General features: G+C 48.2%; 1 protein-coding gene across 1 annotated transcript in view; it reads right to left on the bottom strand.

Annotated features, from left to right (window-relative positions):
• The window catches only part of BIRC6 (baculoviral IAP repeat containing 6), a 299,904-nt gene that overhangs the window by 245,954 nt on the left and 38,086 nt on the right, over nt 1-15,864 (bottom strand). Inside the window, 2 exon segments of the mRNA XM_045011913.1 lie at nt 538-687; nt 13,528-14,922. Of these exon segments, the coding sequence (XP_044867848.1) occupies nt 538-687; nt 13,528-14,922 (1,545 nt within the window).

The following is a 15,864-nucleotide window of genomic DNA, read 5'->3' as shown; positions in this document are numbered from 1 at the left end:
CTGTATCATAAATCCTGCCATGACAACAGTTAGAGGTTGAATGCATGATATTAATTCAACATAATAAGCTTACCAGGCTTATTTAAGGGGTGTAGAAAGTTTAGCTTTGGCAGTGATAAAACTCTGTCACTTCCACATTTATCCCCCACCCCACATCAAACAACATGCAAAGATAAAATGAACTGGGAAGAATACTGAGTTAGGGTATTTTTGCAGCCATCATTATGGGGGGAGGGATAGCTCAGTGGTTTGAGCATTGGCCTGCTAAACCCAGGGTTGTGAGTTCAATACCTGAGGGGGTCACCTAGGGATCTGGGACAAAAGTCAGTACTTGATCCTGCTAGTGAAGGCAGGCGGCTGGACTTGATGACCTTTCAGGGTCCCTTCCAGTTCTAGGAGATATAAATATATGGAGATATACCTATTTATGAAACCATGAACAAGACTAGACTATTGATGATCACTTGACATGCTTAAAACAACAGAAAATACCTCCATATGGTTAATATTTTTTTTGTTTAAATGTGAATGCTTTACCTGTAATGCCTGGACTAGAAGGGTTAGATAAGGGCTTCACGCCTTCTGATGATTGCTCTACCCCTTTAGAAAGGGATCCATCCACAAGTATATCAGCTTCATCTATATCATCACAGGTTCCTCCAATTTGAAGGAAATGAAGCTCTCCACCTAAAATGTGGTTGACAGAAGTAGTTTGAGACAAGTTTATGTCAAACAAGCATTTATTTCCTCAAAACACTTTTAGTTAATGAGTACATCATTATTTGGTCATTACATACAGTAGTTGTGAAGCATCTGAAGGCTCTTCTGTATATTTTTAACTTTACCAGAAAAAGTACAGAAACACAACCATGCAAATGTTTATTCCATCTGCTAATGGTTATGACGGAAACCGATCAGCTAGAAAGGTTCCTTGAACACCCAAAAAGACAGTTAGCTCAGTAAACATGAAAAAAACCAAAAAACTCCGATTAGCCTTTTCGTAAGTATCATATAATTCAAATCTTGCCATAATACACTGATACTACAGCAACATTTCAACTGGAAACCCACGCAAAACAACTCAATACATTCCCTATAAAATACCACTTCCTCAACTTCTTATAGTCAGGGCTTGAAAAATCCACTTGTCCACTAAGTTCTAGGCATGTAGTAATCTTGCCATGGCAAACAAAAGAACCTAGAGATGAGTTTCTGCAGACTTTTAAGCTTTTATTTATAAACTTGATGCCCAACAGCTATAGTGTCTCTTTGCTAAATACCAGAAAAGTAAATATCCATCTCTACCAGCCTAAAACTTTGTATAGTGGGGGTGCTGCAAGCCATTGAACCAAGCTGTAAACTCTGTATATGATGGAAACCGCTTCAAGCCAAGGGGTGCAGCAGCACTCCAGTACCCTTAGTTCCAGCATCTATGTTCTCATCTATGGCAGCAGGCAAGAGTGCCACCCATTGAGATTGCCTGACACTTCCCACTGTAAGATCCTGTTTTCAACTGCTTAGAATTTTGGCAAAGTTTAACTGTTTGGTCTGAAATGATCTATACCGGATGTCTGCCTCAGGATGAAGTTCTTGGAAAATTTCCAGAGTAGAGCTCTTCCAACGAAAGTTTCACTGCCCAGACCACATCTAACCTGAATAAGCCTCTTCCAGATGCACAGGGGTTTATAGTTCAGAAAAGGGTAAGAACAGACCAGCTCCATTTGGGGCCAAGTTCTGAAAACTTCAGAATAATGGCGACAGATGCAAACACTTAATTTCTCATACATGTAACTACAGCGGGATGCAGATATTCTACTTATGAATGCAAAGTAACAGACTATTTCTGTACTTACTGGCAGTTTTATAATGGAATAAAGAAAATCAGTTTTTACCCAGTTGTTTTGTTGGCTTTTGGGAAGTTGCCCTAACAGTTTCAACAGCTTGACACCTGGGAGTTTGAAAGTTTAGCAATTCATGAGTTATCTATATTTAGGAAAGGTTCTGAGTTTTTGAATATGAAACTTGTATTTTCTCCCTCATTACTCAAAATCGGGGAACTGATTTTGATCAAGTCCCCCCCCCCCCCCCAAAAAAACCCCATCATTATTTTTGAGCTGAGGGCAAGTCAAAATTGAATTTTCCATACAAAATCGAGTAAACAAAAATACAGCATTATTCAATGAAATTTCCAACAAAACATTAGTACAATATTTACCAACAATCCAACACTAATATATAGTTATGGCAATCATTACAAACCATTTCTGAAGCCACGGTGTATCATGGATTTTATACTCTATATGGACTACTAATGCATTCTACTCAATCTGGACTAATAGTATTAAATCTGTTAGCTTTCAAAACAGTGAGCATTTTTAAAATCCATTCTACCACAAAAAAAACTTCAATCATTTTCCTCCACCATTGCATTCTGTAACAAGTAAGTAGCTTTATTTTCAGGTTTCAGATAGATGCCACCAGACTAGAAAGCGGGGAGGCTGGAGGCGAGTTCATCTGCAAGCTTAGTCGTCTGTTTAATGTGCCAGGGAGAAGGTTTCTAAGCTACCTTCCAGCTACATATTACAAGTAGAAACATATTAAAAATAGTACCAGTGGGACTGGAAGCACCAATCATTATTGGGCAGCTCAGTTAAGATCAGCATCAACTTGGTATCATGGTGACCCCAGAGAACAATGGGTAGAAATTGAATAGAACTTAAATAGCAATTTAATGCATTGATTTTTTTTACCTGGAAGATTTAGACCAACACAAGAGGGAAATAAGACTTCAGATAACAGAATTTGATACAAACACAAGACAGCCCCCTTCCCTTCCCATGCATCAGAAACAATCCAGAAATTCAACCAGGGCTAGCTAATCCAAAATATATAATGTATGGGAGTGAAAAAAAATTAAAAAACCCACTTTGTTCCACAATTCCACAATAACAAAAAAGACGGTTACTCACCTGTAGTAACTGTTGTTCTTCGTGATGTGTTGCTCCTATCCATTCCAGTTAGGTGTGCGCGCCGCGCGTGCACGGCATCTCGGAACTTTTTTACCCTAGCAACCCCGGCGGGCCGGCTAGTGGCGCCGCTATGGCGCCCATTATATACCTCAGCCGGCCCGTCCGCTCCTCAGTTCCTTCTTGCCGGCTACTCCGACAGTGGGGAAGGAGGGCGGGTCTGGAATGGATAGGAGCAACACATCTCGAAGAACAACAGTTACTACAGGTGAGTAACCGTCTTTTCTTCTTCGAGTGATTGCTCCTATGCATTCCAGTTAGGTGATTCCCAAGCCTTACCTAGGCGGTGGGGTCGGAGTGAGACGTGGCGGATTGTAATACCACGGAGCCGAAGGCTGCGTCGTCTCGAGACTGTTGCACCAACGCGTAGTGGGAGGCGAAGGTGTGGACCGAAGACCAGGTGGCCGCTCAACAGATGTCCTGGAGTGGAACATTGGCCAGGAAGGCGGCCGACGAGGCGTGCGCCCTTGTCGAGTGAGCGGTGAGGCGGCATGGCGGCACGCGAGCAAGCTCGTAGCAGGTCCGAATACATGCAGTGACCCAGGAGGAAATTCTCTGGGAGGAGACCGGCTCACCCTTCATGCGGTCGGCGACTGCCACAAACAGCTGGGTCGAACGCCGGAAAGGCTTCGTCCGCTCGATGTAAAAGGCAAGCGCTCTGCGGACGTCCAGGGTGTGAAGCTGTTGTTCCCGGGGTGAGGTATGCGGCTTCGGGAAGAAGACCGGGAGGAAGATCTCCTGGTTGAGGTGGAAGGCCGATACCACCTTGGGGAGGAAGGCTGGATGCGGTCGAAGCTGCACCTTGTCTGCATGGAAGACGGTGTAAGGTGGACCCACAGTTAGTGCGCGAAGCTCAGAGACTCGTCTCGCGGATGTAATGGCGACGAGGAAAGCCGTCTTCCAGGAGAGGTAGAGCAGGGAGCACGTGGCCAAGGGCTCGAAGGGGGGACCCATCAGCTTGGCCAGGACGAGGTTCAAATCCCAGGTCGGGGCAGGACGCCGCACCGGCGGGTACAAGCGGTCCAGGCCTTTAAGGAAGCGGGAAACCATCTGGTTGGAGAAGATGGACCGACCTTCCAGCGATGGACGAAAGGCGGACACTGCTGCCAGGTGAACCCTCAATGAGGAGACTGCAAGACCTTGCTCCTTAAGGTACCAAAGGTATTCGAGGATGGTAGGTACCGGAACTACGAATGGATTCAGAGTTCGCTGATCGCACCAAAGCGCGAACCTCTTCCATTTCGCGAGGTAGGTGGAGCGAGTGGAAGGTTTTCGACTCTCAAGCAGGACTTGCTGAACTGCCGCGGAACAGTCCCTCTCCGCGTGGGTCAACCACTCAGGTACCAAGCTGTAAGATGGAGGGACTGCAGGTTCGGATGGCGGAGTCTGCCGAAGTCCTGGGTGATGAGGTCCGGCCACGACGGGAGGGGGATGGGATCCCGAATGGAGAGCTCGAGCAGCAGGGTGTACCAGTGCTGCCTCGGCCAGGCCAGCGCTATGAATATGACGTGGGCTCTGTCCCTCCGAAGCTTCAGGAGCACTCGGTGCACGAGCGGGAACGGAGGGAAGGCGTAGAGGAGACGATCCGTCCAGGGGTAGAGGAAGGCGTCGGACAGGGAGCCTGGCGAGCGACCTTGGAATGAACAAAACAGGTGGCACTTCCTGTTCTCCCTGGAGGCGAATAGGTCTATCTGGGGAAACCCCCACCTCCGGAAGATTGTGTGGACGACATCTATACGGAGGGACCACTCGTGGGAGAGGAACGACCTGCTGAGACGGTCGGCCAGCGTGTTCTGCACTCCCGGAAGAAAAAAGACGCTTGCAGGTGAATGGAGTGGGTCACACAGAAATCCCACAGGAGCATCGCCTCCCTGCAGAGGGGGGAGGAGCGTGCTCCGCCCTGTTTGTTCACGTAGAACATTGCTGTCGTATTGTCCGTGAACACTGTCACACATCGGCCTTGCAGGTGGGGGCAGAAAGTTCGGCAGGCTAGACGGATCGCTCGCAGCTCGCGGACATTGATATGCAGGGCGAACTCTTGGGTCGACCAGAGGCCTTGGGTGTGGAGATCGCCCAGGTGAGCCCCCCAACCGAGCGCCGAGGCGTCCGTGGTGAGCGTGGCGGACGGGCGCAGAGGGTGGAACGGGACCCCGGCACACACGATCTCCGGGTCGAGCCACCATCGGAGGGACTCGAGGGTCGCTCTGGAGACCGTCACCATCATATCGATCGGGTCTCGGTGCGGCCGGTACACCGACGCGAGCCAGGACTGGAACGGGCGGAGGCGGAGCCGCGCGTACGCGGTCACATACGTGCATGCCGCCATGTGGCCCAGGAGGCGGAGGCAGGAGCGCACCGTCGTGGTCGGGAAGGTGACTAGGTCCATGATGAAGGCGACCATCGTCTGGTGGCGGGCGCGAGGGAGACAGGCCCTGGCTATGGTGGAGTCGAGGACCGCTCCGATAAATTCCACGCGCTGAGAAGGAATCAAAGTGGACTTCTCGGCGTTGATGAGGAGGCCGAGCCTCCGGAAGAGGGACCGGATCTCCGCCATTTGGCCCATCACGAGTTGTCGAGATTGTCTGCGAACCAGCCAGTCGTCTAGATACGGGTATACGTGGATCTGACGACGGCGGAGGGCTGCGGCGACCACCGCCATGCATTTGGTAAAGACTCTTGGTGCCGTGGAGAGACCGAACGGCAACACAGCAAACTGGTAGTGGGTGTTGCCGACCACAAATCGGAGGTAACGTCGATGAGGAGGATAGATGGCGACATGGAAGTAAGCGTCCTTCATGTCGAGGGCGGCAAAGCAATCTCCCGGATCCAGAGAGGGAATGATAGTCCCCAAGGTGACCATGCGAAACTTGGGCTTGAGCAGGTACTTGTTCAGCTCGCGAAGGTCCAGGATAGGACGTAGCCCACCTTTCGCTATGGGGATAAGGAAATAACGGGAGTAGAATCCCCTGCCCCGCCTGTCTTGAGGCACTGCTTCTATGGCACCCACGCTCAACAGAGTCTGGACCTCTTGTAAGAGGACTTGCTCGTGAGAGAGGTCCCTGAAGAGGGACAGGGAGGGTGGGTGGGAAGGCGGGGGCGAAACAAATTGCAGGCGGTATCCCGACTGGGCTGTTTGCAGCACCCCGTTGTCCGTTGTTAATTGGGACCACGCCGAAAAGAAATGGGAAAGGCGGTTGTAAAATAAGGGGGTAGGATCCGGTAGGGAGAGAGATGGGCCGTCCTCGAGCGTCCCATCAAAAAGCAGGCTTGGCCCCCTGGGGGGCCTTGGACGAGGCCTGCCCCTGGTTCCTCCGATTGCCTGACGGACGACGGCGGTTCTGAGCCGGTCGCTGGCTAACATACGGCCGATAGTGCTGTTGGTAGCGGGAGGGTTGCGGCCGGAAGGGCCTGCGCTGCGTCGCCGGCGTGTGCATCCCGAGCGTACGGATGGCGATGCGACCGTCCTTCAGGGTCTGGATCCGAGAATCCGTCTTCTCGGAAAACAGACCCTGGGTGTCGAAGGGAAGGTCCTGGAGGGTATACTGCACCTCCGGCGGCAGGGTGGAGGACTGCAGCCAGGAGATGCGCCTCATCGTCACGCCGGATGCCAAGGTCCGAGCCCCGGAGTCCGCGGCGTCGAGGGCGGCCATGATAGAGGACCTGGAGGACTTCTTTCCCTCGTCCAACAAGGCCGAGAACTCCTGGCGGGATGTTGATGGCAGGAGCTCCGTGAACTTCGCCAGGGACGTCAGGATGTCGAAGACGTACCTGGCGAGGAGGACCATGATGTTTGCAATCCGCATTTGCAAGCCCCCTGCGGAGTAGACCTTACGGCCGAGCAGGTCCATGCGTCGGGTGTCCTTGGACTTGGGCGCAGGGGCCGGTTGGCCGTGCCTCTCGCGGTCGTTGACGGATTGAACGACCAGGGAGTCCGGGGTTGGGTGGGAGTAGAGGTACTCATAGCCCGTTGGGGGGGCTGAGTACTTACGCTCGACCCCGCGTGCTGTGGGTTGAATGGAAGCGGGGGTCTGCCAGAGCGTAGTGGCGTTTTTCTGAATTGTCCGTACAAAGGGCAACGCCACTCGGACGGGAGCATCTGCACCCACCACATTGGTGATCGGGTCCTCGTCCTCTTGGACCTCCGCGACGGGGAGACCCATGGCCGTCGCCACTTGGCGAAGCAGGTCCTGGAAGGCCCAAAGGTCAATGGGCGGGGGTTCGTTGGCCGCAGCACCTGCCGCCGCCTCGTCCGGCGAGGACGATGAAGATATGCCCTGCACAATTGGCTCCGGCGCCGGGGCTGCTGGTTGAGCCTCCGCTGAGTCGTGCGGAGTGGCTGATTGGCGGTCCGGAGGAGCAGAGGGCTCGTGCGGAGGAGAGGGAGGCGGCCGGCTAACTGTCGCCTTGGGGACCCTGGTCCCGGTGGTCACATCCCGCAGAGGAAATGGGATGCCCTGCTCCTCATGATGCCCCCAGGGGACCCAGTAGCCCCACTGTTCATGATGGACGGTACTTGAGCCGTCCATCATTGAGCCGCTGAAGACGGGAGTCCCTCCGCCGACGGCGCCGAGGGTCGATACGTGTATCGCTGGTGGGACGGCGATCGCGACCGTCGGCTACCGCGGTGCCGGGAGCTCAACCGGTGCCGGGAGCTCGACCAGGACCGGGATCTGCGGTGCCGGGAATGACTACGAGAGTCGCGGTGCCGTGAACGGTGCCGGGATGGAGACCTCCGGCGGTACCGACGGTACGGTGACCGGGACCTGGATCGGTGCCGGGAGTGCGACCGGTACCGAGATCGAGAGCGGTACCGCGACTCAGACCGGCGTCGGGATGGTGCTCGGTGCCGTGATGAGGAGCGGCGTCGAGATCCCGAACGACGGGACGGCGACCTGCGCCGGGAGCGGGAACAGGACCGGGACCGGGAGCGCGTTCCGTGCCGTTCGCCCAGAGAAGGGGGCCGTGTCGTTCTGGCTGGTTTCCCCACTGAGACGACAGCCCGCACCGGCGGTGCCGGGGGCCGGAGGCTCGGTGCCTCTATGAGCCAGATCAGCTCACGCGCGGAGGAGAATGTCTCCGGCGTCGATGGCAGCCTTGGCTCAACCACAGTCGGTGCTGGGGAGCGTGGCGGTGCCGGACTCGACGGCGCTTACGGTGCCGGAGTCGAGGGCTCAGGGCACGCTTTACGCACGGCCGCAGCCACTCGCGCGGCGTCCTCTGTGCGGGCCTTTGCCACTGCTTGCTCCAGCTGTTGCTTGGCGGAAGGCGAAAGCAAGCGGTGCCGGGTCTTCTTAGCCGCCGGCTTAGGTACCGGGGCCGCGGTGCCGGAACGGCTCGGTGCCGCGGGTGCACTCTGCACCGATGAAGCCCTCGGTGCCGGCGCGGACGGTGCCGGGGGTTGGAGGGACGCCTCCATAAGGAGCTGTTTTAAGCGAATGTCTCGCTCCTTACGGGTCCGCGGCTTGAATGCTGAACAAATAGCACACTTGTCCGTGCGGTGTCCTTCGCCCAGGCAACGGAGGCAGGAGCCGTGAGGGTCACCTACCGGCATAGGCCTCTGGCACGCTGCGCAGGGCTTAAAGCCCGGTGCCTTGGGCATGAGCCCGCACCGGGGAAGGGAAGGGAGGAAATACCCCCCTTATCCTTACCTAAAACACTAACTAACTACTGAACTAACTGTACTAACACTAAACCAACTATGTACAACAAGAAGTCGCGAGAGCTAGGTTGTGGAGGACAGAGTACTCCACAGTTCCAACTGGCCGTCACGGGCGGTAAGAAGGAACTGAGGAGCGGACGGGCCGGCTGAGGTATATAATGGGCGCCATAGCGGCGCCACTCCAGGGGGCGCTAGCCGGCCCGCCGGGGTTGCTAGGGTAAAAAAGTTCCGAGATGCCGTGCACGCGCGGCGCGCACACCTAACTGGAATGCATAGGAGCAATCACTCGAAGAAGAATTATGTAAATTAACACCAAATAATTCATAATTCTTAGCTGTGACTTCCTTGCAAGTAAACCATTACAACAAATCTTTTGCAAGACCCTTAATGAGGATAGAAATACCAATTATTGCAAAGGCCACCTGAAAAGGCCTACTCTCCTCATGGTATAATGAATTGTTACTAATAAATTTAGACAAGACGACACACACCACTTTGGAACAACAGGAAAATATCTGAAGAAAAGCCAAAACCTCATCAATTTGTGCAACAAAATAACGTAAGTGGAGAGAGAGATGATTGATTAAAGTAAGGAAAATATAAAAAGGGGAGTCAAACACTGGAGAGTATTTAGAGGAACAGCAACCTCTCTGCATATATACTGGGAATGATCTGTTTTGAAGGAAAACAGAATTTTTAAGGTAACTAGAGTTAGGTGATCCAAAGAACTCAGTGATTCTATTAGTTTACAGTCCAAAGGAGGTTGCTGACTCAGGAAAATGACATAATACAATTACTACTAGCAGGCAGATGTGCAATAGCTCATTTTCAGAAAAGGAAAGCTCTCTCAACATTAATGGCATAAGGAAGTAGAGCAGGAGTCAGCAACCTCTGGCATGGGGCTCACCATGGTAAGCACCCTGGAGGGCCGGGCCAGTTTGTTTACCTGCCGCGTCCGCAGGTTTGGCCAATCGTGGCTCCCACTGGCCGCAGTTCGCCGCTCCAGGCCAATGGGGGCGGCGGGAAGTGGCACGGGCTGAAGAATGTGCTGGCCGCAGCTTCCCGCCGCCCCCATTGGCCTGGAGCTGTGAACTGCGGCCAGTGGGAGCTGCGATTGGCCAAACCTGCGGACGCGGCAGGTAAACGAACTGGCCCAGCCCGCCAAGGTACTTACCCTGGCGAGCCGTATGCCAGAGGTTGCTGACCCCTGAAGTAGAGTATGGTATGAGAAATTCTTTCAATGAAAAATGTGTCAGACGCCTTACACATCCGGATCAGGTACATTTTGTAATGATTGCTATTTCTGGAATTTGAACAGAATACATAGACAAGAAGTTGACCAAACACAAGTGGGTATTTTTAAAGGTAATAAATACAGATTATGAATAAGATTCCTTAATACCTAGTATGGAAAATTCAGGTATATTAAGAATGACCAAAAAAAGTTTAAAAAAAAAACAAAAACGTGATTATCCAGATTTACAAACTGGCCAGAATATTGTGGTTAATAACCATAATTCTTCATGGAATCTTTAACCACAACATTTCTGTTATATCCCTCAAAAAGAAAGACAGCACCAATATCAGCAAAATATATGCTGACATCATGCAAAGGCACAGATTTAGTGCCAATTCAGAGACTGAAATGAAATACTTTCCCCTCAGAATGACAGATTTTCTTTAAACGTCCATCCACAAATTGACCAGAGCCAATCCCTTTTAGCTTTCATGATATCAAGATCATTGCCAGGTGTGCTTACAGGAAGCCATCAAGGCCTTATTCACAAAATGCAATTTTTCCCTTTATAAAATGTTTTGAGACTAAGTTTAAGAACTATTTGTAAATGTTAAATGAATTCAGTCTTAATGAAGCTTCAAAAGGACTCATTTCCCAAAGCTTAGGGAAGTTATGAGAAAAAAATTTCCAATAAGAAAAATGTAGAGCGAGAAATGTAGAGTACTTAAAGTGTAGATGGTCAAAAAGCCATGATTCCACAATCAAGAAAGAGGACAACTTTGCCTAAAAACCAACCCTGGTTCAGTGGCAAAGTGAAAGCAGTAATTAGAAATAACAAATCAATGGAAAAAAGGGAAACTGATAGCAAGTCAATATAAATTAGAAGTTATGAAATACAGAAAATTGATATGGGAAGCTAAAAACATCGGGGAAAATCCATAGCTGGCAGTGCGCTAAGGACAATAAGGATATTAGCAACAAAAGAAGTTCTAGCAATTGTATAAGCCTAGACGGAGATGGTAAAATTATTGTTAATGATGCAAATAAAGCAGAAGTTGTCAATAATTATTTATGTTCCATATTTGGAAAGAAGCATGATATCCTTTTATCACATGAGGATGTGAATTACTTTCTAGTACATTAGCAATTGAGGAGGATGTTAAACAATGTCTGCAAGGTATAAACATTTTTAAAATCAACAGACCCGGATAACTTGCACCCAAGAATCCTAAAAAAGCTGGCTGAAGAGATCTACAGCCTGCTGCTGTTTTGTTAATAAATCTTGGAGTACAGGGAAAATCCAGAAGACTAGAAGAGTGGTAATGAAGTGCCAATATGCAAAGAGGGCAAGCTGAGGTGAGCCAGATAACTATAGGCTACATCAATCCTGGGCAAAATAATGGAAAAGCTGATTCAATTAATAAAGAGTTAAGAGCTAGGAATTTAATTAATGCCAATCAACACAGTTTTATGAAAAATAGGTTGTCACACAAACCTGATTTCATTCTTTGATTAGAGTGCAGGTTTGGCTGATAAATGTAACATACTTTGACTTAGTCCTGCACAACACTCTAATTAAAACATGAACACTACACAGTATCAATAAAGAATACATTAAGTGTTCAAAACTGGCTAATCTCAAAAAGCAGATGTCAATGGGGACTCATCATCAAATTCTAGTGGGATTCTGCATGGATCTGTACTACGCCCCAACACCATTCAACAATTATCAATGATCTGAAAGTAAATATAAAATCACTGCTGATAAAATTTGCAGAGGACACAAAGATTGGTGGAATGACAGATGAGAACTAGGCAGCCACACAGAGTTATCTGGATCACTTGGTAAACGAGGCCCACTCAAAAAAACAACAACAAAAAACGCGTTTATATTCAGCCAAATACAAGGTCAGACATCTAGCGGGCAGAAAAGGCAGACCACACCTACAGAATGGGGCATTGCATCCTGGAGATCAATGACAAACTGAAACTGAACTCCCAGTGCAATGCTGTGGCAAAAAGATCTAGTTTAATTCTTGGATGCATAAATACAGGAGTAGTGAGTAGGAGTATGGAGAAAATTTTACCTCTGTAGCATAGACCAGGCCTGGGATTGGGACTTTACTCAGCACTGCTGAGACCAATAATGAAATACTGTGTGCTGTCCATACCCATAAAAAGAAGAAGTTGAAAAATTGGGGGATGCAGAAAACAGCCACAAAAAAAGATTTGGAGAAAATGCGCGACAGTGAGAAATAAAGGTCTCAACCAGTTTAGCTTATCAAAAAGACGACTGAAGGTATGTCTACACTAGAAAGGTAAGTCGATCTATATTAGGTCAACTTACAGCATGTCCACGCTACCCTCCTTGGGTCAGCGGTACACATCCTCACCAGAAGCACTTCCACTGACCTAGGAGAGGCAGTGGGCTGGCAGCTCCCTGCCGGGAGCCTAGCTGCCCACAGGCTCCTGGCAGGCTTCCCGCCCCCTGCTCCCCGCCAGGAGTGGGTGGAAAGCCACCCTGGGCTTCTCGCCCTGGCTCCCAAGCTGGGAGCAGAAGCAGGGTCCAGCTGCCCAGCTCTCCTGGGGAGCAGGGGGCAGCTGGACAACAATTTCTGTTGTGAAATTGACAAGACAGCCACCAGCTGATGTAAGAACACAGTGTCTATACAGACACTGGGTCACCCTAACTTCATTGACATAAGCCTTACGCCTCTTGTGGAAGTGGAGTTACTATGTCAGTGTAGTAGGGCACTTACATCGGTGGGAGCAATGCTGTAATGTAGATACTGACATAATTAGGTTGACGTAAGCTGCCTGACGTCAACCTCTGTAGCATAGACCAGGCCTGGGATTGGGACTTTATTACTGCACAAATACCTTCATGGGGAGAAAATATTTAGTTGAGTGAAGAAAGAAAGGTGTAACAAAAACTGATGGCTGGAAATAAAAAACTGGAAGTAAGATAGATTTTTAACAGTGAGGGTGATTAACCACTGGAACAAACTACAAAGGGAAGAGGTGGATTCTCCATTTTGTGAAGTCTTCAAATCAAGACTGGATGTCTTTCTGGAACACATGCAGTGTTGTTAAAGCTGTGTCTGTCCCAGGATATTAGAGAGACAAGGTGGGTGATATAATATCTTTTACTGGATCAACTTCTGTTGGTGAGAGAAGTTGGCCCAATAAAAGATATTACCTCATCTACCTTGTCTTCCTGGAACATATGCTTCAGTCAAACAAAGTTATTAGGTTCAAATACAAGGATAAGGGATTGGAATTTAGTGGGCTGCGATACAAAAGAGGTCAGACCAGATGATCTAATAGTCCCTTCAGGCTTTAAACTATGAATCTATGAAGAACAGAATTATCAATACACTGCGTGCACCTAAAACGTACATTCCAGTTTTAGAGATATCACCTAAACTTAAAGTGTGGAATAGTGCTAGAACCATGGGTTAATCTGAGAACATCATCAATATACAATCCTCAAGATCATTTATATGGTGCACTTTTGTAGTTCTGAAACTCAGTCAACATTCTACCACATTTAACATTTGTCATTTTATTATAGCGTTTAGCACTTTTTGAAAAAAGTATCTTACCTTTGGTGCAAGCACACAGTCTGTCTGTGCCCGAGCAGTAGATCACAGAGACAAACATATCTGGTTCCTCATCGCCCTCCTTTTTAGGTGGCTCCACTTTGGCCAGAATTTCAAAGTTCGAAAGATCTAAAATTTTTACAAATCCTCCCTGAGTAGTTATTACCAGGTGCCCAAGAGTAGAGATCTCAGATTTTTTCTCTCTCCCATTACCATTCTTAGGAGTTAAATGTATTTCTTCTACAGGCTCCTCACACTCATCATCTCGATTGTCCAGTATATCTGGTGGGAGCAAAATCAGTGAGGTAATTGTGTCCTGGGGGTCTTTGATATGCTGGATTTTTATTGGTTCCTCCTCTAGAGTCACTATTCTAGTGGCATAGTTCATTTTGTAAAGCACTAGATATCCACCACTAACATTTCTCTGCTCAGGTTGAATTATTAAAGGCGTTTGTACATCTGCTGGTGACTCATGCTGGATCACACTGATATTTGTGCCATTCACAACAGCAAGACTCGACTCTAGTTCACCCTTTCTTCTGTTACATAGTGCCGAATTTAATTTATTTAAATTATTCAAGGCCTCTACTTGATTTATTGCACTCAGGGATTCAACAGGGCATGTCCGTAGTCCTACTAACAAATGAACTCCATCTGCACAAGGAGTGATTGAATCTACACAAAGGTTCTCCTCCTCTGCAAACTTAGGCAGTCGCAGGCACTGAACCAATGTCCCAGGCTTGGGAACGAGAGAGTTCCACTTATCAGAGTCTGGAGAAGTTAGATTGGCTGCTGCATCTGCAAATTGTTGAATATAAGTCACAGGTGGATCCTGCAACAGCAACTGTTCCTGACTGTCCAGCTCCATCTCAATGATCTGTGGAACTGTAAAACCATCATCGTGTAAACTTTTACTCATAATATTGTTCATCTGTGAGAAGATTTTTCCTGCTTTTTCATCAGACTCCTTAATGCTGTAAAGAAGCAATATTGGTAAAGTCCTCCTTACCAGAGGGGAATTCAGTTCTGAATTAGTGCAGGATTCATTGTCAGTTGATCCCTGCTCTGATACACTCTCACCTCGAGTCCTGCTTAAACCATCCAGTGATCTCTGAGAGTTAATACTAACAGGGGAGGTAGCAGGTGATTTGTATGTTAATAAGCCCCCAGCTAATAAACAAGGAAAGGGAATGTTGTGTTGTTCCAGATGCTTCTCCTTCATCTTTTCACTCTTACAGTTAGCTAGACAGGGATTTGCCCCAAGTTCCTCTAGATCCTTAACTGTGTCTTCAAGCACATTTGCAACGATTTCCCACTGAAGTTTCTCAGGCTGCTGAAGAATGCTCAGGGCTGTTACATCAAGGCTCACCTCCATGGTTTCTTTTTGTGATGTATGCCCTTTAGAACAAAACAGTGCATTAGCAGATACTTGGTTTAGGTTGTGGTGAATTATATATAAGTATAGGTTATAGACTAATTCTATTACACAGAGAAATGACTAAATGGTTGGTTATCTTCAAATATACAGAGGATACAAAAATGTGACATTTCCATATGTGGGAAAGGACCTACAAACATTTATTCCCCAAAAGTTAACAACTGTCCTTTAAATAATTATGAAAACTCAAATCAGAATGATAGAGGAAAAGAAACCGAAGACTTTCCCAACAAGTCATACTTACCTTCCTGAGCTGCTGTTCATACTGAACCTCATAAGCCACTCAAGTGGCTCTGCTTTACACACACCAATACCCCCTCCAGCTATCTAGACAGCCTAGTATGACCCCCTCAGAAGGGCAGACTCAACTCCCACTCCTAGCTGATAAACCCATGCTACACTACCGCCATATTTTACTGTTCACATCAGCTGACAAACCAACCAGCAAAACAACCCCCCACCCAGTATTCCTAACTACTAATCATAAGATATGAAAGAACCACCATCAATGCTGAAATATAACCTGGTCTAATTAAACTGGAACAATGCAAGGACAAAATTTTTAAAAAGTGACTCAGAGAAGTCACAGAACCTTTGCATTATTTAGTAAACATGAATGATTGCAAACAAAAAAGTCATAGGTTGATACCAGACCAGGAAGAAGAGGCTGAAACACAGCTGAAGGAAAATAACCCTGAGATTCTTCTTTTCTAGCATTTAAACTTGAAGATCCAGATTTCTACACCTCAAGTCTACTCCCTTGTTCTTATGCATTATGATATAGTTTAATTACATGATCACAGTTTTCCTGCAAGAACCCTATCTCATTCAGAGTGCAAACTGGAGAATGTAGAGCAAGTGAGGCAGTTCTATTCTCCCTCCCCACTCTGTCCTTTGACATT

Source organism: Mauremys mutica, chromosome 3 (assembly GCF_020497125.1).
Source record: "Mauremys mutica isolate MM-2020 ecotype Southern chromosome 3, ASM2049712v1, whole genome shotgun sequence".
In the NCBI taxonomy this organism is placed as follows: Eukaryota; Metazoa; Chordata; order Testudines; family Geoemydidae; genus Mauremys; species Mauremys mutica.
The sequence above is the reverse complement of the archived record's forward strand: the minus strand, read 5'-3'. Positions and strand labels throughout refer to the sequence as shown.